Below are 26,584 nucleotides of genomic sequence, written 5' to 3' on the forward strand. Positions count from 1 at the left end.
AAAATGGAAGTGTTTAGGAACAACAGCAACTCGGCCACTAAGTGGTAGGACACACAAACTGACGGAGCGGGGTCAGTGGATGCTGAAATGCATAGTGCGAAGAGGTCACCAAATTTCTGCAGTCAATCACTACAGACAACCAAACTTCATGTGGCCTTCAGATTAGCTCAAGAATAGTGCGCAGAGAGCTTCATGGAATGGGTTTCCATGGTCGAGCAGCTGCATCCAAGCCATACATCACCAAGTGCAATCCAAAGCGTCGGATGCAGTGGTGTAAAGCACGCCGTCACTGGACTTTAGAGCAGTAGAGGTGCGTTCTCTGGAGTGACGAATCGTGCTTTTTCATCTGGCAATCTGATGGATGGGTCTGGGTTTGGAGGTTGCCAGGAGAATGGTACTTGTCTGACTGCATTGTGCCAAGTGTAAAGTTTAGTGGGGGGGGATTATGGTGTGGGGTTGTTTTTCAGGAGCTGGGCTTGGACCCGTAGTTCCAGTAAAAGGAACTCTGAATGCTTCAGCCTACCAAGACATTTTGGACAATTGCATGCTTGGTGCTGGCCCTTTCCTCTTCCACAATGACTGTGCACCAGTGCACAAAGCAACGTCCATAAAGACATGGATGGTAAAGTCTGTTATGTTTATGAGGCCTGGCATCTATGCCACACTACAGGATACTGCATTATAAATATTGAACAGAATGTTTCTGATTCACAATCAGGGCTGTTTTGACTGGGCAGTTTAAAGGAGTAAAGACTGCATTATAATACTATGTATCTGTCTTTATGGTCATTTTAAGTTGTATGTGCACTTACCTTTTTTATTTTATTATTATCTATTGTACAGTGTCCTTGGGTCACTTGAAAGGCGCTTTTAAATAAAATTTATTATTATTATTATTAATACACACCACGGTAAAGACTGCATTATAATACCCCAAACTAGAGTAGACTGCATTATAATACCTCCCACACCAGAGTAAAGACTGCATCATACACACCCCACACCAAAGGATAATGGGGGGCAGATGGTTTGTTTCAGCTCATCCTGATAGCTGATTGCAGTTATCAGAGGCAGCAAATCTATGGAGTGATTTTTGTTTCAATAGTTCCACAAAAGCAAAAGTAAATCCAAGAGCAGAAAGTATGTTATGAATGCAAAACAGAAAAAAATATATTAAAGTATATTTTTTTAATATAATTGGTTATTTGGAACTTATTTTTGTTTGCATTTTGACAAGTTTTTGGTTCCATTGTTTTTGTTTTTTTGGATTTTCCCAGTAAGGTCTTTTGCTTCTGGAATCTTTGCTTCTGCTTCGTTTTTTGCTTCTGACTTTTGGAACACATTTCACGTGTGGGAGGGGCTTAGATGAAGGCGTTCCTCTGCAATCTCCATTGGTCACTGATTCCGGACTGACACAGAGCTCTGAGACCGCCTCTGGGACCAAGCCACGCCCACCCCACCAGCTTCCCAGCGTTTTCAAACATGGCGGAACGCGGGGGTTCTGTTTCACAGTAGCATGTAAACTGAGTTTTACAATAAAAGTTTATACAAAGGTTATAATTAATTGCTAAATGGTCTGTAGATATAGCAAATGTTGGTGTAGCAATGTACACTGTTGGTATCGTTTGGTGTCCAAGTGTACTCAAGTAGGGATTGTTTTGCCTTCCCAGCGTTTTCAAACATGGCGGAACGCGGGGGTTCTGTTTCACAGTAGCATGTAAACTGAGTTTTACCATAAAAGTTTATACAAAGGTTATAATTAATTGCTAAATGGTCTGTAGATATTGCAAATATACACTGTATAATAACTACATTAAGCATGGCGGTTAATATTTAGCACACTTCACCAGCGCGAGCTTTTTAAAATTTTAGTGAACTGGATGCAGGCATGAAAATCTGTCACCTTGCGGCGAAAATTCGCCGTTTTGAAGTTTTCATATTTTGCGGTAAAACAAACTTATGAAAAATAGATAGATAGATAGTTAACGGTAAAATAAGAAACAAGATTTTTTTGTAGTTCTAAATGGTGAACCCTGGTATTTTTTATACAAATTTTAACGCCGCTGTTATTTATTGGTTCATTAAGACGTAATGGTTTTGACTGAGCCATCTGGAATGGCGAAAGCGGCTTCTCGCATTTACGGATCTGCCTTCATCCATTGACAATACAGGTCAATATTTTTCAGCGCGATATTATCATGAGAAAAGACGACAGGGAAGAGCGTGTTTAAAGCTAGCCTTTAAATTATTTTTAATTTAATCGCTGCTGTAGCTTCTCTCACCGTTTTGCTACATTCACAATAGTAGCGACTAGTTACTCGCTCCTCGTGTAACGTGCGCTAGCGTCCCCGCGGGTCTAAAGTGAGAAGGAAACTAATCCGCACTCTGCGTTTCAATGGACTAATCTTCTTACTCGCACCTCTCCAAGTTAAAATCTTTTTTTTTATCTCTGAGTCGGACAGTGTCTGAATGTCATGTCTGACGTATTATGTTTAGTATCTCTATGTTCAATGGTTCAATGAATATTGTTCACTTCTTAATAAAATATGGACAGCACAAGATGCATGTGATGTGTGTTTGTGTTTGGCATCTGCAGAACAGATGTTTGTATATAAGGTGGCCACTTTTCAGTATTGCTTTAATTTTGGTATTTGGCTTTAATTTTGGTATTTTTTACTATTATGGATTTTACTATATTTGGCATCACCTCCCCTACACCAGCTGCCCCCCAACCCCCCCCCGTCCGTCGCCGTATCCTCGTGCCGTCACCTGTCGCCATACCAGATATTGCAAATACTCATATTTCTTCCACACATCAATGTTCTCTCCATCCAGTTCACTAAAATTTTAAAAAGCTCGCACTGATGAGCATGCTTAATGTAGTTATTATACAGTGTATATTTGCAATATCTACAGACCATTTAGCAATTAATTATAACCTTTGTATAAACTTTTATGATAAAACTCAGTTTACATGCTACTGTGAATCAGAACCCCGCATTCCGCCATGTTTGAAAACGCTGGGAAGCTGGTGGGGTGGGCGTGGCTTGGTCCCAGAGGCGGTCTCAGAGCTCTATGTCAGTCCGGAATCAGTGACCAATGGAGATTGCAGAGGAACGCCTTCATCTAAGCCCCTCCCACACGTGAAATGTGTTCCAAAAGTCAGAAGCAAAAAACGAAGCAGAAGCAAAGAGAGATTCCAGAAGCAAAAGACCTTACTGGGAAAATCCAAAAAAACAGAAACAATGGAACCAAAAACTTGTCAAAATGCAAACGAAAATAAGTTTCAAATAACCAATTATATTAAAAAATATATACTTTTGATATATTTTTTTCTGTTTTGCATTCATAACATATACTTTCTGCTCTTGGATTTACTTTTGCTTTTGTGGAACTATTAAAACAAAAATCACTCCATACAAATCTGCAGCCAGTGTGAAGCATGCAAAAGATTGCAATTAAATTTGCAAAATGCAGCATTGCAAATGCAAAGGTTTGAAGTCCTTTGAGTAGAGAAAGTAGCAAATACGCTTGAAGTGTAAGGTGGGGAGGACTTAATTTACATCCAGATCACCACCACTATGCAGACGCAGCAAAGATGAAAACATTTCTTGTGATATTTGACGCATTTCAATCACTTATTGATGAGGCCGGCCATATTAGCAGGGCTTTTTACAGTGGAACTTGGGTTCCTTGTTCTGCTCACAAGAAACCGAAGTGGGGGGAGGATCTTGATGCTCCTGTGAGCAGCCATGTTTCTGGGGGAGGGGCCCTGTGGCCCTCAGCCAGCAAAGGTGTCACAGATTGCACTTGAGGAAAGCTGGATAGCCTAACTCATCACAATAATTTGTCTTAAAACCAAATGATCGATGCACTGGGTGCAGTTCATCAGCTTGGCTCAAGTTACAACACCAACAGGGAGGACAGTGGGGAAATATACTTGGCAAGGTTCCTTGGAAAGTGTTTTTACATTGGCACTGGTGGTAAGCTTGATATCTTACGGTGCTGCTCAAATTCACGCTCTTTAGGACAACAACAGTGGGGATTAAGACTGCATGTTTCTCCAGTAGCTCATTAAGTCAGCGTGTTTAGTGTGATGTTGCTTTTTTGCAGTGTCCTCGTGCCTTGCCTGCACTGATCTCCTTCTGTCTCTGCCTTTGTGTTACCCACGCTAATGGGAGCCAAGCCACGCTGTGCTTAGCAAGTCTAATAACTTCCTCTGCCTAACACAACGACCGGCGGAGAGCGAACGTGGATGACTGGACACTTGGGCGACAGCACTGTGTATTAGACCTGTCTCTGCAGTGTTGCAGTACACAGATGCTGGCTGTCTTGAAGGCATTCATGTGTTAAGCCACCTGACAGCAAGTCTGACAGACATGGAGAAAGGAATCAGTCATCTTAATTTTTCATGCTTGGGCATAAATTACATTTAGGTATTTTCCTAGCAAGCATTCCTAGTATGTTAATATATTAGGTCGAATGTTTAACAAAAATTAATTTGTATCTTCTGTGCCTAAATGACATGTGTGTGTGTTTAAACCTCTGTCCAGAATGCCCTGTATCCCTGGGCATTGGGATACAGTGTGTGTCCCTGGGCATTGGGATACAAAACTTGTGTACTCTGGAAATTACTGTGACAATTTTGGTATTAAGTGTTGGTAATAAGGTGCCCAAAGTGTACCAAGAAAATTACCCGCACCATTTGACTACCACCACCACTAGCCTGAACCAGTGATGCAAGAATGATGGATCCATGTCTTCATGTTGTTAAGCCAAATGCTGATGTTGCCAAGCTAATGTCCTGAACCCCCTCACTATGGATACAGACTGAATGGACCAACTGTCAGCCACTTCGCTTCATGGATGACATCAAACTGTATACCAGAAGTGAACAAAATATAAATTCTCTAATCCAGCTCACAATCGTTGTAATTATTACACATTGAAATTACATAGTTATTGAGAAGTTATTGAATAGATATTACATATTGTAATTACAATTATTAATCCTAAGGACATAATCTCTTCTTTTTTGCCAACAATTGGCCATCGTTTATGAAATTTAATCACAAAAACTCAGTGGGTCTCAAAAATATAGCGCTTTATTGTAGTAAATTTGTAGCTTTGTATGTTGTATGTTTGTATATTGAGAAGTTTTCTGATGGCATTTTTTACGTTTATATGTAGAAATTGGACATGTACAAATGCTATCACAAAGCACTGTTGCACTATTTTCTGTTGAACAGTGTGTGCAATATTTTAGAATTAACCATAGCACTTAGTTTAGATTAGCAGATTAGATTAGCATGGTTTCACGGATTGAAACTTTTGAAGATGTGTGAAACTTGTTATACAGATAAACGTACCTTTCCTTACAGCCACCACAATAGGTATTTTCAGCGTTGGATATGAGGGTCAGCGCTTCAAACATATTCGCTGTTATTACCAAGACAATAAAAAATAATAATAATGATGCTGCCACCTCCTGTATTTAGCATGATCAATCCCTGTACCAAAATTTTAGGATCTTTTGTAGTCATCTTTTCATCTTTTCCTTGCAGGTTCAAGGTTGCGTTCTTAGGTCACCTCCTGGTCAGTTTCCAGGGCTGTCATGTTTTAAATGCCCATTCTGCTCCTGTTCTGGAAATACACAAACAGGAAATGAGCTCCATTTGTTTGGAACTGATCCCAGCACAGATCATCATGCCATCATGTCAGTGCTCTGTCTCTACCTCACTGTGCCCCACATTTACACACACAGGCCAGTGCTGCACATGCTCTGTGTCTTTTTTTTTTTTATAGGGACTTTTGCGATTGTGTGACTGGAAGTCTATAACCATGGAGAGCTTCCATGGTAATTAGGGTCGTTGGATAATTACTCTCTAATTGATCTTGGCTGTTATCGTCTTGCATGCGTAATCCACTTTTACCACATAGATATGAATGATTAAAAGAAGGCTTCCTTCTTTTGAATTGGGCCCATCTTAAATGGTGATGTATGCCTCTATGTGCCTTCCCTCTGTGGTAGAATTAATGGCAGTTTAGAGTCTGATCACCTCCCACATTTCCTCTACTCTGCTGCTTCTGAGGCTCTGAGCTTTATGGCTTCAGCGCCAGCCAGGCAGCCCCGAGAAATATTGGAAATCTTATAGACCAAAGGTGCGCAGAGGTCAGGGAAATGAACTACTGCATCTTCTCTGCGTCTATTCTTAGGCGGTCTGAAAGCTTGAGAAGCAGTCCCTCTTGGGTCGAAGAACCGCAGTGAGGAATGAGAGGCCGACTAGCGGCGTCTGGTGCTCGCGTGCGCGAGGTGAACGTCCTTCCGGACACGCGTTCGCTCCACCATAGATCTCTTCTGTTTATCTTACCTGGATCTGTAAGTGATGGACCTCGGGTTCATCGCACATGGGAGATTCATCCGCTTTTTTACCCTGGATCCTCCTCGGCGGTATAAATCGGACGCAAGCCAGTGGGATTCGTACTGCGTACTGTGACCTGTTTTTCGGTTTTGGCCTCCTAGTATGAGCTGCCCCGAGTTCTTTAGTGACACACAAAATAATCACACCAAACTCAAATCACCTAAATACATATATATATAAAGGAGCCAGGGTATTGGTTCACATCAATATTAATAAGTCATGCATAATTCAGGTAGGCATTTCTGCCAGTCAGGTTAACCTTCTGCATTTTTTATGGACGCATTTAGACACATGGTTTCCTCATTCAACCCTTCTTACTGTACAGCCAAAGGCTTTGCATTACAACTTAAAACACTCAGCTCTATGTTTGAAACAATCTAAACGATAACCAATGGGTTTGGAATATCCCACGTACTTAAGTCAAATTACCCAGTGGGATATTTCTTCCTGTATGAACTGAGTCACTTTGAACGGCTTAATGTCTTTATAGTGGTAATGCAATATTAATTTTTGATGTGAGTTGAGGATTGACAGTGCTGTAGCCTGAATTTTTATTTTCTGTGAATCAAAAGTGGCATTAATCATCATAATATGTCAACACATCCATCTTAGGACGGAATTAAGGTGACGTTCTAGACAGCTTCACCTCTTATGTTATCATTCTGGACAGAAACACACTGCCGTTGTCACTGTCATCACTTGAGTGCATATTTGTATTCAAAAAGCTGTCAGTCTCAAAAAGACTAAACCAAATACATTTTTAAAGTTCACAAGGACTTTTAAGTTTGGCAGTTTTACTTTAGAGACTTGCAGGGCAGAGTCACCTAGATGTAGTTTGAGACAGTCTGATATGATCTGGTCATTCTGAGGGAAATGAGACCGACAGAGAGAGAGAGAGAGAGAGAGAGAGAGAGAGAGAGAGAGAGATTGTTGGCATGTGCAGTACTTCCTGAAGAGTGTGCGTCATGGACAGAAGTGCACAGTAGGAACGTCATACCGGCCAATATGGGCAGAGGTGAAAGTGGGTAAAAAAAAACAGAAGAATGTCCTTTGGGAAATATATTCCTGCGAAACAGCTGGGGAAAAATCCTTTTATATTTGACAAACCTGATGATACTTGGAGGTCAGGGAGAAAGATGACTTAAATGTTATTGAAAATATGTTAACATACTACTTAGTCCCAGGGAACATATTGTAAAATATTACAAAAATGTATGTAATACTAACCCTAACCCTAAATTTAAGCATATGTTAAAAATCTCAGTAAAAACAACAGAAACATGATGACAACACTCCTAAGTCAGGGATGTTAGCTCATCTGTCCTAGCTGAGAATGGTATGGATGTACTAATGTTCCAATGACCATGGTTCACTGAATATTATACGTATGTTTTTAAAACATTGTGCAAGAAAGCTACTTTATATATGCAGCATTTGTTTGTTGTAGATTTATATATTGTGCGAAATGACTGTGGGACAGTAAACTGCTTCCTTATCCTCCAACTAGAATTCAGGTTGGAATAGGAATTGCCAATTTTGGCCACTGTAACGTCAGATGGTGGGGGAACTGTAATTGGAGAGATTGGTTCACAAAATGACCCAAATGGCTCTGAAAAGCAAAAAATATTGATACATTTTTATGTTTAATTTATAATTCCAAGTGTAAAAGACTAAATGTAAGACAATTTATTGACTGCTGTTGGTGGAATGAGATACATGTGTTTAGGGTTTGGCAGCATCACTGGTGGGATATTGAATCCATTGATGGCATAACAGAAAACAGCAAACAGTAAATACTTTCATTAATAAAAATATATATAAATGTAATATTATAAGTTGTAATTAATAATAAGCACATGTTTACAGACCTGGACAAATGTATTGAGAATGGCACAAATTTTGGTTTTATCAAAGTTTGCTGCCTCGGTTTTTATGGCGGCGATTTATATTAACTCTGAAAAGGGATTAGATGAATTGCAATTAATTGCAAAGTCATTCCCTGTTTGGGGAAAAATGATTGTCCAGAGAAGAAAAGGTGAGTGCTAACATGAGTCCTGTGTCATACTAACAGTGAAGCATCCTGAGACGATTCATGTGTGGTGTTGCTTCTCACCCAGGGGAGGAGGTTTGCTTAAACATTTGCTTAGGAACACTAGCATAAATATGCAATGGTATGAATAGATCCTCCAAGGTCAACTTCTCCCAAATATCCAGGAGCAATTTGGTGATGAACAATGGTTTGTCCACCATGATGAAGCACCATGTCACAAAGGAAATGTGATAACCAAGTGGCTCTGTGAATAAAACATTGAAATTATGGGTCCATGTCCAGGAAACTCCCCAGATCTGAACTTTATTGCAAACCTGAGGACAGCCCTCAAAAAGAGGATGAGCAAAGAAAAAATCAGGAAACTCCGATCAAGGCTAAGTGCTGATTAGGCAAGAATGGGTTGCCATCACTCAAGCTGATATCCAGCATGCCGAGGTAAATTGCAGAAGTCTTAAAGAAGGGTCAGCATTGTAAATTACGTCTTTCTTTAAACTGGATGTATTTATCAATAAAAAGTTTTTTTAATTATGGAATGCTTATAACTGTAGATTGCACCATATAAATATCTGAGAAAAGGTACTAAAAAAACTGAGGCAGCAAACTTTGTGAAAACCCAAATTTGTGCAATTCTCAAAACCTTTGGCCACGTCTTTACATTGAAAGATTGTAAATGAACACTTTTATGTGTATTTAATACAGTGCATATTCAGTAGATTCAGTGAAAATGTTTCAACGATCTTTGGGCCTTGACCTCCCTATAGAAGGAGAGGCACAGGGAAAAGTGCTAGCATGCTATGCGCTAAGTTTCAAGGTTGAGAAACGTGAACATATTGGTTGCAACTAGCCAGTCCTCTCTGAGGGAAAGGGTCACCCTGGCGTCTCTCAATCAGGCCAGGCTATAAATAGAAACGGCCTCAGCCTGTCGGGGCTAAACAGGGTCTACCTGCTGCCTCTAATGTACCTAATCAGCTGTCTGAGGAAGGACTGTAGGACGAAGTGGCTGTAGAACCTCCACTGAGGCGGCGACCATGTTTTCAACGCCCGAGTGATGGCAGGAAACGCCCGTGTGAGACTGACGCCTTGGTTAGGCTGTGAGAATTCAGTGGCCACTGTAGCATATGCAGATACACACATCCACAGTTAGATAATGCGACAAGGCAGAAAATCATCAAAGATGTACAACTTGGAAAGCATTCATGGATTCAAATGTAAAGATGCTAATTTAGAGCCTTTGGCAGATGTCCTTGTCCAGAGTACCAGAAGTCAAATAACTGTCCTGATGTGACAGTAGAGAGGTCGGTGTTCAGAATACCAACTGGCTTGAGCCCACGTTGAACTGGAACAGAAGACAAGATGTTAAAGGGAAATGCATTGTGTAGAGCCAAGTTCTTCATTACGGGAAATAACACAGGATTGCCTCTGCAGTTAATGTTGTTTGGGATAATTGAGCTTTTTCAGCCTCAGCAAACAACATAATGAATTTATTCGGCTATGCGTGCTGTATGAACCGCATAACTCCTGTGCCATCTGGCTTTAGAAATATCTTTTAAGGAAAGTTTGTTTTCAAATCAATATATAGTTTGTCACAAATTATATTACCTGTGAATTCAAGCTTTATATGAAAATGATGATCTTGTGAAGATACAGTGAAGCAAAGAAGTGTTCATTATTACTAAATGTTATAGGATGTGTTTGGTGGTTTATAGATTCAGGGAGGACGGAATGCTTGCCCCTAAACTCAATGGATCTGCCTTTGCAGGGCTGCCCTCCAGTGGTCTCTATGATAGTGCCTGGAGGAACTGCTAACTGTGGAAGCAGATGGGCCGTAATGACATCTGTCCAGAAACTGGGAAAAAACACACCTCGGTTGAAATAAATAGTTTATGAAAGATCTGATATATTCAAATGTTGCCACAGACTTGGTTGCTGAAAATGGGGAATACAAATGCTTCATTGATAGATCATCGAGATTCAAGAGTTTTATTATCATATGTAGAGGAAACAGTATACTGTATACAGTATACTGAAGATCGTATTATGCATTCATTTAACATATGACATATATGCCTTAAATGTTTTATATGATAAAAGTATGTGTAGTATGTAAAAGAGCATTTTAAAGTGCTGGTTGAAATATGATTGATCAGAAGCAGTAAAACTTTTAAAAATCCTTGTGCAACAATCTGCACTGAAATGTAAACAGCCTGCAGTAATGTCAGCAGACCCGTCACGCTCATAACAAGGGGGGCTAACATCCGAGGGCTGAACACACTCTACCTGCCCATGGTACCTGCTGCTTAGCCCAGTTGGCAGGCCATGCTAATGTTCGCATCAGTGCTAACGTTTGAATCAGCTCTAATGTTAGCCCAGACGCACTCGCGTTCCTGTTGACGTCTTCAAGGCTTTTACGACATGGGAGCTGCGCACAAAGCTAACGTCATCTCAGAGAAACACTGTTCTGATTCCAGTGAATCTGTTCTTAAAGAATTAATGTAGGTTGTGATGATGACAAAGTCATTTGTGGACATGGTAGGTAGATTTGGGGCTGGAAGCAGGAACTCACTTAATGACCTGTCTGCTTTTTGTCACCTGGTGAATGCTCTCATGGAGCCCAGCAGGGTCAGGTCCACTGTGCACTCGTAGGCAGAGTCAAGGCCCTGACTGATCTGTGGTGAGAACCCCTTATTCATGATTCAACTGAAATAACTTTGACTTGCTTCCAGATATTGGATTTTATTGCTGTACTGTGCTGTTTAATTTCAGTCAGTATAAGGACTTAACAAACCAGCCAGCATGGCCATGTCATCTGAGATTTAGAAGCCATTTTTCAGAATAGAATTACGCATTCTGTCTTGCCTTAAAAAATGTATTATGTCAAACAGAAAGAATAAAGGTGAGCAGATAAATGGTAAATTCTGCTTTGCTGTTCACTGTTGAAGCATTGCTTTTTTAAAAACCTTGTTTCATACTGCCCCTGTGTGGTAACTTTGGGAACTGTCAGATTGTGCTGCTATCACATCACTTTTCGCCAGTGGTCCAAGGTTCTCCCTCTTGGACTAGAATGTACTGGTCTTGTGATTGGACAAGGGACAGCGGCACAAAGCAAATTTTTGTTCACTTAACACAGAAAACGTGCATTTATGCCACCTTACGAAAAACTTGCAGAGTTGTCCACACTCAGAACTTGTGTGAGAGAAATGTCCTCATCTCACTAAAATGTCTGTAAAACACAGTGCTGGCATACACATGCGTACACACACACACACACACACACACACACACAGAGCTGCCTGCCCCGCTGCATGGTGCCATGTTTTGGGGTGCCAGCTGTCCCAGACACTCGGACTGATCGACAGACGCTGTTGACCTGTTCACACTAATGTCCAGGGCTTTTACATCATTTGGTACAGAAAGATGGCGGTGGTGGTGGTGGAGAGGTGGTGTCAGTGTGTGGCAGTGTGCTACTCCAGTAGTGATGTCTGGCTGCGTGACCGGTGCCGCGGGGTCTGCCCGGCGGGGGTGGTGCGAGTGTCCAATCTGATCCGGTGCAGAACATTTGCCCGGTTCAGCCTGTGCACACTGCTAGTCTGGAGGCTGAGATGTCCTGAAACAGCAACACACAATACTGTGGTACCCCAGCTGTCCTGCTTCAGTTAGGCCAGCCATTACCTCCAATTGATTTATTTCTGGTGACCCGGCACAATATCAAAATTGACCACCACACATTGATTTATTTTTCTTTCTTTTTATTTTTACTATTAAAAATGGGTAAATCTTATTTCATTGTAAAGTGGTGTGCAGTGAATTGATTTACCCAGCCCTTCCTTGCTACTTTCTCATTCTCTCTCTCTCTCACACACACACACACACACACGGGTAAGGGACACGTATATGAATAGCCTCTCCTCACCGTGCACACTTTGTATGAAAACATGATGAATTGCAGCTGCTGCAGAGAAGTCTGCTGGTGAATGTGGATAATGTCAGTGTTGATGCTTTAGCTCTGATGCTGAATGTTGGCTCCTTCCATCCAGTCAAATACTGATCGATATTTTCCAAGAATTGAAAGGGGGGTGCAGACAGACCACCAGTAAGCTCACACCACCAAAGTCAAGTTAAAAAAATCTTTGTCATATGGGCAAAGTGCTGAATTTCTTATTTTGTACATTGTTCCTACGGACTTAGAAAACAGTGAGATTACGTATAGAAGAGCAACTACTAAAGAGGATCAGCAAAACTCAGGACTAAACAGAGAATGTAAGTTAGTAGCATAGTCAATAAAGTTACACATTTCAATAAATTTGCTGTACATATTCAGACTGAAACAGTATAATTGATCCTTGACTTTGAAATGTGGATTTTAAACGTGGGTTTAGCCTTGAGATCAATAATTAAATGGATTTTATTTTCTGTGACGCTACTGTGGAAAATCATATATGACCCACATAGACTTGAAAATGTAAAGAAAACTAAATTTACATGTACATTTACTACATGTAAAGAAAGCAAATGTCGTAATTCATAAAATGCTGTCTTTCTCTCTCTATCAATATATCTATTTGAGCTTTTATGGTCTTTCTGCTGCAGGATGTTAGAATGTGGAGGGGCTCATGAGAACCAAGTGTGTACTCTGTCTGTCTGGTCCTGAGTGCACAGAGAACATCAAAGAGATCATAGAGTCGTGGAGTCACTGAACACAATGTCCACGATGATGGTTTTAATTGATCAAAGTACAGGCCTTTTAAAGCACTTTATTGCAAAGGGGGTAAGTGACCAATAGCTATTAAGTCTTTAAGGATTTCTTGTTAGATGGAATACTGGATGACAGTTGAATTCTTAAAACAAGGGTGTACTTCGGTGAGACTTAGATTAAAAATATCCATGATAAACTGTGGTTATTGTAAGTTACTGTAGGCACAGAAAGCCTGCCGGACACTCCCGTGCTTGCTAGGACTGTGTTTGTCTGGGTCTTGTAGTCTTTAGGTGTCTTTGTTATTGGGTTATCATGAGCAACATCTGGCTGTTGAGCATGTGAATACTCCACTTAGGTTCATAACAGACCATCCAGGACTCTCTTACATTCTCTATGGCACCATCACTGCCATATTGACTGAATACTTCCCCACTGCACCAATATAGGATTTCTGCCTTCCTTGGCAGAGCCATTAGAGTTTCCAAATAGCATGGTTTGAATTAAAATGGAAAATGAATGCCAGCTTTTTTAGTCTAACAGAGTAGACAGAGTTATTTGCTATTTATATTTTCTATTTACTCTTCTGTACTTTCCCTCTAGTGGTTCGATTGAAGACCACTGAGCTCTCGTCGAGTGCTTAAATCTTCTCGGAGGCGCTGGCTGTCGGCCAATGATGAAGGCTCTCCTGACTTCCATTTCCCATTGAAGTTGTCACCAGGTGGCCCTTCTCTGTTACTAGCTTGTCCCTCTTGGCACTTGCTGCTTATTGTTAATGGCTTCTCTCAGAATCTGCTTCAGCTGACTCGGGCCATATTCTTTTAGGTTGTTTGATGTGAGGGCTTACAGAAGCGTTTGTTTAGCGAAGCCTTCTTGTACTATTTCAGGGTACCTGAGGCAGGCATGGTTCGCCAAACAGTGGTGGTTCCTGGACAGAACCTCTAGTTTCTCTGCCTTTACCTGTGGTGTAGTAAACGGCGCAGTTGCAGAACGGCTGATGTTGGACTTCACCACAGCTGCTGTGCGGTCATCTGTACTTGACCTTGAAGTATTTCTTGACGAGGGCCTCTTGTATTAAATCTGCTCAAACTGCTGCCGTGGTGATCAGGGTTCTCTCGCTGATTGGCCGGTGGTGTGCAGCATCTTCAAAGCTCATCAACACTGCTAAAAGTCTCTCGTCGCTGCTGTCATCTCCAGCAGCCATTCTCTCTCTCTGCGTTTACGGTTTCTCCTGTGTTCTTCAACTTTGCTTTGCACACTTGTTAGATAACAGCTAATTATCACACCATTCATGACTGGACGGGCAGTCTCTTCAAGGACAACTATGTTGCACAGGTTAGCCAGGCCCCCTGACTACAGTCTTATGCCAACTTTAAAGACTAAGCAACCATTTACAGCAACACTATCATTAAAGAGAACACTGGGTCCCAGTTCTTGTTGGTGGTAGAGTTGGTGGACAGCGTAAGCTAGCTGAGTAGCACCTCTGACTCATCTTTCACTAAATCTTACTGGTGTGGGAGATGCAGCTATATATGAGCTTGGTGGAGATCTATGATTTTAGTTTGAGTGAGTTGGTCATCTGAGCTTTTTTTTGCAGTTGGACAGTAGAACAGAGACAGTAGAATGGGCAGTAGAGGAACAGTTCCTTGGAGAACACAACCTCACATACTCATGCACATGCGTACACACAAACACACACACTTATTTATTTTTTTATCTTGTGCAATTATTTAGAAATTGCATCTTTAGTTTAGCTAATATGTTCATGCGCAGTTAAACAGTCTCACAATGGCAGAGGAGGGGGAAACACAGCCCTTAGCTGAAATCAGCAAATCAAAGTTGTAATGCGGCATCTTAGGAAAGGATCTGGAGAACATTAAAAAGACTGTACGCCGTGAGATGTGCATTTGATCATGACTCTCCTTTCATTTCACTGGCTGCAAACAAATGACTGACGGGTCATTAAATTACGTTCATTCATCCTTCCGTAAATTGACGGGGCTCCTGACGGCACCTGCAGATTGAGTCATAACACTGCGGATCTGTGCTATTCTTATGTTTACACAGTTTCATCTGCTGCCTGCGTCAGTCAAATCAAAGCGCTGGCAGGTTTTGGCAGAGAATGATCACATGTGCGGAAGATGTGAAGAACAGACGATCATGTTGGAATTGTACTGCAGGATTGAGTCTTATTTAAAATTTAGATTGAGGGATAGAAGACGTATAATCTTTTTCAGGAGACGCAGCCAGCGACTGCTCTGCTCTGGCGTTTCCCCGAGGGTTTTCCTGTTCACTTCTCTCAGACTTACGAGTGCAGCCAATCTCTGTCTAATGAAGTTATCAACTTGCTTCTCAGTTGTTTAAAGACATAAACAGATCAGATGCAGCGCCTTTCAGGGCATCAAAAGAAATGCATTTCGTACACATTTTGTTATTTCAGTAAGACTCGGATGTTACTGAAGCCTGTTTCATTTCTTTGAATTGTATTATTGTACCATTAATCCCTGCTCCACTAAAACTCTGCTGAATGTAATTGAAGGGAATCGCTGTGGATATACAGGATTAGCGGTGGCATGAGAAAGCAGATTGAATTACAACCTCTGGGGTTTCGGTGCCCTGGAACAAGCAGGAAAGCTCGCCAGTGAAATAGATGGAGTTGCATCACTTCAGTAGAGACCATGATCACGGTTATATCGCAGCAGGCAGGGATGATTCAATTGACGACCCTCAATGAAACCACTTCAGAACTTCAGAATTAGTAAGATATTTGTGCCAGAGTCGCGTTTATTTCAGATCTGAAACAATGTGGCTATTGTGTGAAGCATTGCTGCTTACCAGTCTTATAACCTCAGAGGTAAATTCCTACTTCTCTATCCAGAGCTGACATATATATCTTATTTACTCCTTGACCTTCTAAATCCACACAATTTTATTCGGACACGAGCAGGACCGTTATAACTGTGGCAGGAAGCCGGACAGTGGAGAAGCTCCTCTGCGTTTCAGGGGTCAGGGGAGACGCTACCCTGTGGCCGAGTGTGCAAACGCTAAAGTACCTATTTGCATGCAGAGAGCACCGGTGCTTGACAGGGTTATGTGGCTGATTTGCATAGGTTCACTTGTTTTGTAGACCGAGCTGTGGGTGAAAGAGTGGGAGTACAAATGAATGTGAGTGTGTGTTCGGGGAGGGGATAGTGGGGGGGGGGGGGTAGTTTGGGGTGTGTGTGTGGGAGTCTGGCGTCTGTTTGGATGCACTGTGTGAAGCTTTCATGATGAGTCTATATAAAGTAGCCTACTGCTCAGCTAACCCTGACCTCTGTGGCAGTGACTGAGGCTTATATGCAGTATATAAAGTCATGTAAAAAACTAAGATTTCTAGCAACACTGTGAGTATATGGATGTGATTTTTTTTAGTTGATACAGAAATCAGTTTTGTAACCCAGGTGCTATAGCGCTCATGCAGTAACTTTCCTCTTTCCATCACACTTTTTCTCAGAATTCAATATATACTTTGCAGGGCTGTCAAAACATGCAGGTGATGTATTTAAAAAGTATAATGGGTCTTTGTCCTCGCGTTTTATCACACCGTTTCATGCCGTTATGCTTACAAGGACACACAGTGTCGGAAGAGGAAAAAGCACCACTCACACACCGCAAATGTTCCTCTCTGCACCTGTCCTCAAGGACGAAGATTTGGGTTGAATTTTTTGCAGGTTTTAACATGACCTTTAACACTGCGAACTCTAGTTCACTGATGGAAGCAGCCTTTCTCTTATAGACACCAGTAGTATTGTAAGTAGTGTTAGTGTTACCAGTGTTGTTTAGTTAGTGTATTACTAAGGAAAAAGATCACAAGCTCTGTGATCATTCCTTCCCTCTTGTAGCATCTGACCTGTCCTTATGTGCACTACCCTGTGATAGCTTATTAGACCCCTAGGTCTGTAATGAAACCAAACAAACCTCTTTACATCGCATGGAATCATTACAACTTAGATGAATAAGCACCGTGATGTATTGTGCTGGGATCAAGGTCACTTCTTTTGGTCCCTCATTGCTTTCCCACATTTCGGGGATGAGAAATGGGCTGATCTGCACAGGTTGTTAGATTTAAATATTACATCTGATTTAAATGATTGGACTCTCTTGCATATGAATTTGAAATAATGAGGACTCGCCATGCTTTTAAATGACTGCTGTTCTTAATCTCAAACAGCCTCATTTGGATTAATTATCAGATTCTTGTCAGTATTTATTGCCTGGCGTGTTTAGTAATGTGTCAGAAGCAGTTTGAAAGGAGCCCGTACGCTTGCAGCTTGGAACTCTCCGCCGCGCCTTCCCCTCCCTCCATCACCCCCTCCACCCTCCCCATCCTCCCTCCACCCTCCCTCCCCATCCTCCCTCCACCCTCCCCCATGCTTCCTGTGCAGCGCCTGTTCAAAGAGTGGAGACATGCTAGCGCGGCGTGCAAACGGGCAAACACTAGCAGAAAGTGCGTGTTCTCACATCCATCCAGTCCCGCGCGCTCCTGCCCAAGTTGGAGCGTCTCTCCTCACCCGCGCCGTCCTTTCAAAAGAAAACGAACCCGCGTCGTCTTCTGCCGAAACTTTGGGCCGGTCCTCCCGGCAGCCTCCACCCGCCGTACTTCCCCGGCCGCCTCCCACGAGTGACGAGGTGGGGGTGGGTGGGCTCGGAGTGGTGCTCGGAGCTGAGGGAGGAGGCTTGGTCACTTCGGTCCTGTTGCCAGATTCGTGCGTCGTGAAGAGGAGAGCAAGGACTTGTGAAGTGCGAGACACTGCTGCGGGACCTGTGAAGCCCCGAGCCTTGCAGGGAGCGTGCGGGACAGGCAGTGAAAGGGCAGCATGGGGGCATTAATGGTCATTTTCTCTGTCCAGCCGAAACAAAGGAGGAAAAGGATGGGTAGGTTTGTGTTTTTCCCTTATGTAGTGTGATATCAGTTGTGATGTAAGGAATGGCGTTGGTCCATTTACTGTTTCTGATTCATAAAGTGATTTTAGAATGATTTTAATGCTTTGAATGCAGATACTGTGTGTTCAAATATTCGATTTAGATGTATGTGTGTGTGTTTTTTTTTGTTGTTTTTTTTGCAGCTTATCAAAAGAAAAGTTTTTGAATTTTAGAGCAGATTCTTAACCTAACGTGTGTGGAGAGCATTATACTGGCCTGGGGATCAGCCCCTAAACTCTTCACCCCAGATCCTCTTTTTCCTCCTCGTCGTGCAAGTGAACCTCATGAGGTGATCTCCGGAGCTCATATGAATATCATGAATCTCCGGGGAGGTTTTCTAAACGATCAAGAGGTTGTCTAGTGTGCGCACTGATATGCTCTCTAACTGAAGATCATTGCCAAAAAATAAATAAATAACTTCACAGCAACTCCAAGTATCTAGAAGAGCTGCTTATTTGTAGCTTGATGTCCACTTCTGAAAGAGGTCTGAAGTAGCGTAACATAACCTGACCTTTGATGCTTCGTGGGGTCTTGAAAATGTCCTTTGTCCGGCTCCACTAAGTCTTAGGCCATTTCGGTGTGCTTTGTTCTCGATCATTTCTGAGAAGCTATGAATCATCGAACCCTTCGCATTATAGAAGGGAATGAAGGTGAGAGCTTTCCGTCCCTGCACCGCTGTACGAGCCATTAGTGATATGCTACTGGTTTTTATGCATATCCATCATGTAATATGGTGCCAAGCTGACAGGCTGTGAAATGACAAGTGTCATTTCCTTCCACGTAACACCGCTTGACTGGGACTCGGGTCACTGCAGACGTTTTCGATATCTCCTCCTTAAGAGCTCACGTGGTGTTCTAGCAGTGATTCAGTGTCTTTGTTGTTTTAATTTAAAAAGAAAAGAACTGCTTGGATCCCGTTATTGAAATGATCTTCCCAAAGTAAGGTAACATAATGTCAGATTCATTACTCGTATCCAAATTACAATAACACCTTTTACACCTTTTATTTTTTGTTTGTTTGTTTTTTTTTGGGGGGGGGGGTTTGCACATTCACATATCACTTTATTAGAGACACTTTGTGTATGTTTACAGATGGGTCGTCATCCTCCAACTCCAGAACCACTATTGGCTGGATATGGGCAGCTCACTCTCAAACTTCCCCACATGTATAAAAGGCAGCAACACTGCTGTACTTGATGCACTCCTGCCAGGGCAACACCCAGTCCCATGGCAACACCCAGTCCCATGGCAACACCCAGTCACATGGCAACACCCAGTCACATGGCAACAGCCAGTCCCATGGCACCGCCTGGGGAAGGTCTACTGGCCAAATGACATGCAGTCACTGGTCCTATGGCAGTGAATCCAGTGAGCCATGAATGGAGGTGCAAGGTGAATCTTTCTAATAAAGTGGGAGACTCCCGTCTTTCTGAGGACCAGGAACTGCATTTGGCTTTTTCTTTTTATCTCCTTTTCAAATTAATGAGGAATTGTGTTGACCTATTATTATTGCTTTTGTCATAAATCATTTATTATTTTTATTATTAGAACTAGTAGTAGGTGGTGTTGTAGTAGTAATAATAATAATTATTATTATTTCGCTTCTTAATAATGCTAAATTCAAGATAATAGTGGTAAGGGCAAAATTGTTATGAAACGTTTAAGCTAATAAATATTGTTGTGGACTACATGTTGACTGTCATTTAAGAACTGTGTCTATATGGAAGGCTATATTTAGTGTCTTATTTCTAACCTATATTTTATGGATGTTTTGTGGAACAGGTTGAGAGCAAAATGAATGGGTGAGCTGGGTCCCTATTCCTGGCAATAGATCATGGAGAAGACACTTCTGTGCACTGTAAGCAGAATTCAGTGGAACCCAGTTTCCAAAGCAGGCGTTATGGTGGCCATGCAGTCTTGGATTGACTGAATTTGGTTTAGCTGTGTGCTTGGTACATATTACAGTCTTTGTTGCATTCTACTTTGTAATCCTTTGGGCTCATTGTGTTGTGATACTTTGAACTGGATATCAGCCTTTATACTGCACACATTGTCTTTCAACAAGGAGCTGGGGGTGGCAGCCTGCCGTTTCAGAGCGGTAGACTTGGGGTGATCTGTATCCATTAGTATAGCTTTATATTCACTCCTCAGAAGTAAGTGACCCATTTTGGACTAAATAAATAAATAAGGTACCATTTGCCTTTCACCCTTACCTGAGGCACTATTCAACTGAGCCAATAGTTTCTAAGGATGCTCGAGTCTTCTCTGTGGGCGTACTGGGGGGATGGGGGTAAGGAGGTCTGTGTGTGTGTGTGTGTGTGTGTGTGTGTGTGTGTGTGTGTGTGTGTGTGTGTGTGTACATGTGCATGTGCGAGTAACTATGCCTCATAAATGAATATGCTAGGTACGATAAAGCAGTCGGTTGTCAAGTGAGAGCCCCACACGAGTGTTCCCACCAGGCTTTGATGAGCACGCTCGCCCGCGTTCAGAAGCCCTGGGCACAAGGCTGTAGTGCCACTCTCCTCGCCCTCTAACGCCCGCTCTTCATCTCCCCCCTCCGCCCCGCTGTTCGAGAGCCCTTCTGCTTCTGCGGCGCCTCCTCCACCGACGTGTTGTCCCTGACATTATCCCAGTCCCACTGACGCATCTGAAGTGCACTAGAGCTACGCCGCTGCGCTCGCACGGACACGCTGCCTCACGCCGAGGGCTCTCCGGTCCCTCGTCGGCCTCCGCGTGAGCGGCACGCTCCGTTTTACGCTGAAGACCAGGAGCAGACGTGGGCGGCCACGGTGCGAGCAGCGCGAGCTGATCGTGTGGTTTCTCCTCTCAGCGTGGCTGATAATTGATTTCGCTTCCTCGGACCCTCGCCGAGCTAGAGGAGGGCCGGCTCCTCTGGCCCAGGCCCATTCCCGGCCCGTATGGTGTTTACGCCAGCAAACAGGGCGAAGAAAACAAGTACGACTAATCCTGGCATCCGCAGGGCGAGCAGCTGTCACCCGGCGACAGGTGGGCGGCCCCAGAACCGGCCTCTGCTGCCACTCCGTGGTGTGGCGTAGCGTAGATGCCCACAGGCGACTTCCGAGCGCCACGGTCACAGGCTTTTGGCACGCATGATTCTGCATGCGGTGTTACACAGGTTCGCCTTACCTGTTTGAAAGCACAACTTCACTAAGGAGACACAGAAGTGGGTCAAACACTAGTGGACACCTGCTCAGCAGGAAACAGGTCCTGCTGCGTCGCCCAGTTGCAAGAGACTGACCGCGTGTAGGCTGGACTTGCTGTGAGGGAGGTCTAAGTGGCCGTGTTAGATCTGAAGCTCTTCTGTCTGTACTGAAGCTTCTTTACTTAACACTGATATGAAAACGCAGCCCCTTCTGAAAAAATATACTTTCCAGATGAGTTATTTATTGACGACATTTCTGTTCAATTTGTGTGTAAGTAGAGAGTCTGCAAGCTATTATCTTGTACAGAAATGCATCAGTTCAAATTTGCATTTAAATCGAAGAGCTTCAAGAGCCAGAGATTGAGCAAATCCCTCCGAGTGCTTCTGCAGATAGACTGTTTTAATTCCATGCCTGACCATGTGACTTTCCATGAGAGTTGGTAGAATTTATTTAGAGTCTCTTTGGACTCCAGAGAGATGATATGAAATGGACCCTCTGCACTGTGTGCGTTTCCAGAGGGCCACACATGCTCTAGGCTCCTTCCGCTTTACCGATTTCGTTCTGTTCAGTTCTGTTTTTTGCAGTGTTTTCAGCAGATTTTCAGAACGAGTGTGAATGTGAGCTACCTGAGATATGGGGAAACGTAAGAGGAGCCCAGAATAGAGATGGGCAGATCCACATTCTTTCAATTCTGATCCGATTCCAACTTCCAATACCGACACAGATTCCCACATGAGGTATTTTTACTTACAATAATTTGCATTATTGTTGGTATTGTGTTGCATCATCTAACTGAAAAAGGACCACACAGAATTTGTTTCACATACAACCAGGTAGCAGCAACAGCTATAACATTTTCAAATCAAATATTTGAACTGTAAAACTGAAATAAACATTTTAAATGTCAAAAATCTTTCTAGATCTCCGAACACAGCAACAAGCAACAAACAGGTAATAGAACCTGTAGAGCTAAAGCAATTTCAACTGAATCTTTACAATAAAGTTCACAACTTTGCAGAAAGAAACTTCACAATCAGAAAATATTTGAAATCTGTAATAAATAAATAGCCACAACACTAGAGGTTTAGCGCATTTCTGGAAGACATTACTGGGCGTCTCCTACCTGGTGGAGTCTTCCTGTCTGATAGTCAGCATTAACTCCAGGTACTTTTTCATGGGATACCGGTGCAGGCACTTGGTTATTGTATTGAGTTGTATTGAACAACCCATTTTAGTCAAACCAATAGCTAATGTTATTTACTTTCACAGTGAAGTTGGCACGGGTTCATAGTAAGACGTGGAACGGAATATGGATCGGTGACGCCTCACGTTACGTCACGTTATGGCAGGCTCGTTTGTCCAGCACAAGCTGCAGACTAGAACACGGATCAATAAGTGAATCGACCCGTCTGATCTCTGACGAGCGAATGACGTCAGTATTGGACCCGATCCCGATGTAGGACAGCGTCAGACCTGTCTCTACAGGACTCACAGGACAAACTAGTCACATCCCTGGCAGTGCTGGGTAGCGGAGTTGTGGTAACAGATGGCGTTTAGGTAGAGTACATTTAAAAGGTGCGCTGTGATTGCCTGAGGGAAGAGCCTTGGGCTAAGCCAGTGAGTAATGATAGCAATCTGCTCCAGGCTCTGTGGTCTTGTAGGGGTCAGGATGCGGAGGAGGTGGTGGTGGGTTATTTCCAGTAGACCTCCAGGTGCCAGACTGATATGACCTCTCTCTTCCAGGGCGAAAGACACATTTGTTTCTTCATGTTCCAACAGACGGGGTGGTGTCGCCACTCAGAGACACCTTCTTTCAACCTGTTACAAAACCCTCAGCACTTTAAATGTAACATTGGATTTTTAGAACCCAACGTAAAGGGAGTTTTTTTATGCCTTGTGATGCACCTAGTTGTAAATAGTTCTTAAAGGAAATTATGAACATTTGCATTCTGCAGGGTTCCATATACAAAAATTTATGAACCCCTGTTATCCACTTGAGGGCAGTATAACCTCATCTTGTCCCCGGAGTTGCTTCAGCACACAGTACATGTGCACCCTTAGTAACCGACAAAGTCCAAGTCTGTTCCAGTAAACTGCATCTGTATGAACGCAGCACTCTGTCCACAGGTTTGACCAGCTCGGTTTTGTTTGTTAGAAATAACGCTAGCCTTCCTGTGTAAGAGAAGCTGTGAGCACAGTTTGAGAAAATAAAATCTCCAGGCATCAGTTATGCTGTTTTAGAGGCTGACGGAAAGCAGCAGAAACAAACAGAGGACATTAATTACCTTTAACACTGTATAAACTTTCCATGCGTACAGATACATTCATCAAGTGTTAAGAATTCGATGGTAAACAAATTAAGCCATGTAGAGAAGACTGAAAAATTACCTTTGTCTTCGCTCTCTGAACAGCTGATTGGTGCTTTGAAGCAAGAACACGGTGCTGTAAGGAAAATGGATGGTGGTGTTTTGCTTTTATTGAATTACTTTCCTGTAATTAATTCCAGAACATTAAAGTGAGAATGTTATTTGAAAACTATATTTGTTCTCTGTACTGTGTGGATAAAACAACTTCAGCTGTTCAGAGATGAATATGCTTTGGAAAACACAATTACTGTATCAGTAGAAGGTCTCTAAAGATTACAATGGATTCCAGTGGCTAGTTGCACCCAACAATAACCAATATCACATCATCAGATCAATAATTGCTTTAAATCATAGTATTGTTACATGTTCCATATAACATTTTATACATATTTAGTTTCAATAAATGAGCTTTCTGTTCCAGATAAGCAGGCAGACTTGAGGCTCATCCTCCTGCACCACAGAATTGATTAAAACAAATATATGTTCACGTTCATAATATTTTTATGAAGATATCAATCAAATTATTACTGACTTGTGCTTTCATCCAAGTGAAAACGCATGAAAAACAAACAACAACTATTCTTATCTCTAGTTCCTTTAAGAATTAAAAAAAGAAGACCCGATGCTGTAATCATGGCGATGACCCCTGTGGCACTGTGTGCTTGTGGCTAGCGCTATTACGGTGATACTATCCATTACCATTTATTTGAGGCAGCTGTGCTCACTCTAAATATAGCCAAGGGTCCTGATGGCTGGCTTTGTGTGACTGGATGGTGCAATCACTCAGGACGTGACAGGACGTGTGTGTGTGTGTGGGTGGGTGGGTGGGTGGGTGTGTTTGCTAGAGATATCTGAGAGATGTTGGGTTTCTTTCTCACCTGTGCAAAGGGATGGAGGAGTGTGAATGAAAGACTCACACAAGGATATTGTGTATAACAGTAGTATGTGGCAGTAGGTTCTATTTTTAGATACACTGCGAGCGTAGAGCCTTTGTTGTTAGTCTTATGAATGTTACGAGCTGCTGTTGGATACATTACACTCGAGTTTGTGAGCTGTATTTGTAAAAGAGGGGGGGGGAAAGCTGATATGATTTGGAAAAAAAATACCCCCATGGTTAACATGAATGTACGTGTAGATGATTCCAAAACCATAGAGAGGATAATTTAATTCAGTGGGAGCACTTGATGATGGCAATCAAAACCTGGTTGAGCTAATCTTTAATCCCTGCTTGTCTACCCAATTGCACATGATTGATGATGGAAATCACTCTGGGAGAAATGTGTTTGAAAAAGTTGCAATCTGAATGCCTTTTATTAGAATCTCTGCATGGTGCAAAGATTTTGTCCCTTAACTTGCATTCCACTAATTTACAATATAAACGTGTAAAATACTGATTTATATAATTGTACCAAATAAAGCTCCAATCTTTTGTTACTCATCGATTATTGAGCCAGAAAGTATGAACAAGAGCATTCCGAGGTGTCAACAGACCCACTCATATCAGGATAAATAAGATATGTAAGGTGCGTTCAGCTCTAGGCCCCATGAAGTCCTCAGAGTGTATGCACATCCATACTGAATTTCGCACTAAGGTCAGCACTCTCCCTACCTACAGAATTCTCATTAAACTGTTTGTTCACACTAGCAGGTTTTTGCTCCATGTCTCGGGTTGCCAGTAGTAGTATTCCTGCCCTTCAGACGTTCTCAGCATCTTCGTTGTTTGCGTGCGCTGGGCAGGTAATCTGATGAGTGGGTCGGTGTCTAGCCTACGACTCGACCTTGCAGGTGAGAATGCGGATATGGACTCTGATTTAATAGCATTAATACAGTTTCATTAGAGAAGTGAAATCGCTATTGTGCTAATTAAATTCCACACATTAGCGTGATCCTGACTCCCCTAACGAAGCATGAGTTTTCCTTTCGGCAGTCTTCCCGACCTCATGAGCCCAACGAGGAACGCTTACGCCGACAGGAACCGTCCCCCTAAATTTGCAGCTTTGTTTCCATTAACATTGCGACGCCGATTTTCATGAAACTCGTAGGAATATTGAAAAGCAACAACATTCACAACAGGTGTAACATGTTGTCACTGTGTCCAGTGTTGAGCCTTACTGTATTTGTTTCAGACCTTGTTTCCTTGGCAACAGATGCTCCATGTGACAGCGTCTCGAGGTGTTTAGTGCTTCTGAGCTCCACATACGGTGTTTTGTGTGAAGCTCCGAGTCAGGCTGGATTCTGACACCTCACCGTACGTAGTCCTCAGGCGTTATAATGTGTGCGCATTTGGAAAAGACATTTGGGGAGAGAGGGACACTCATGGACTTCAATGCGAATGTTTTAACAAGGGAGCCATGGTGATTCTGGCTCTTTGGTTCTAATTCTGTGAGATCCGACCAGCACCCACTCCTAGTCTTGCGTTGTCTCCTCTACCTTTATCTGTTTAGTCTTAGTCTAATCCATCATGTCCTTGTGCCCTCCCTACACTTCTTCACTCTGTGTCTCTGCCCCCCCCCTTCTCCCCAACACCCGCCCCTCCTCTCCCCTCCTCTCCTCTCTTCCCCTCTGCCTCCAGTAAGGATGAGACGGAGGTTCTTCAACTGTAGTTAAATGACAGTGCTCTCTGTCCAAAGTGCCAGTCAGACCATGACCTGACCCAGTCAGAACCATGAACTTGGAGGGTCTGGAGATGATCGCGGTGTTGGTTGTGGTTGTCCTCTTTGTAAAGGTTCTGGAACAGTTTGGGCTTTTAGAGGCAAGCTATGATGGTAAGAAAAAAAGAAGCCATTCTCTTCACTAGTTAATAGTCTTGTAACATTTGTACCTAAAGCAGTTTGGGTTTTGGTGGTTTAGTTCGTTTGCATTTGAGTAATTGGCATGATCTTTGTGAAAATGTATTGAGAATTAAATTATTTTGAATTGTCTTTCTTATT

General features: G+C 42.6%; 1 protein-coding gene across 7 annotated transcripts in view; it reads left to right on the plus strand.

Moving 5' to 3' along the window:
* The window catches only part of kcnip4a (potassium voltage-gated channel interacting protein 4a), a 134,207-nt gene that overhangs the window by 59,862 nt on the left and 47,761 nt on the right, over positions 1–26,584 (plus strand). The window contains exon 1 of one of the 7 annotated variants that reach the window (XM_076972788.1): positions 17,626–18,076. The exons of 5 other annotated variants lie outside the window; for them this stretch is intronic. In XM_076972788.1, coding sequence (XP_076828903.1) covers positions 18,019–18,076 — 58 coding nt within the window. In that variant the 5' untranslated portion in view covers positions 17,626–18,018. Of the gene's footprint in view, positions 1–17,625; positions 18,077–26,316; positions 26,420–26,584 lie in introns of those variants that run through there. One more of the 7 variants, XM_076972785.1, reaches the window with a different exon arrangement.

Source organism: Brachyhypopomus gauderio, chromosome 14 (genome assembly GCF_052324685.1).
Source record: "Brachyhypopomus gauderio isolate BG-103 chromosome 14, BGAUD_0.2, whole genome shotgun sequence".
In the NCBI taxonomy this organism is placed as follows: domain Eukaryota; kingdom Metazoa; phylum Chordata; class Actinopteri; order Gymnotiformes; family Hypopomidae; genus Brachyhypopomus; species Brachyhypopomus gauderio.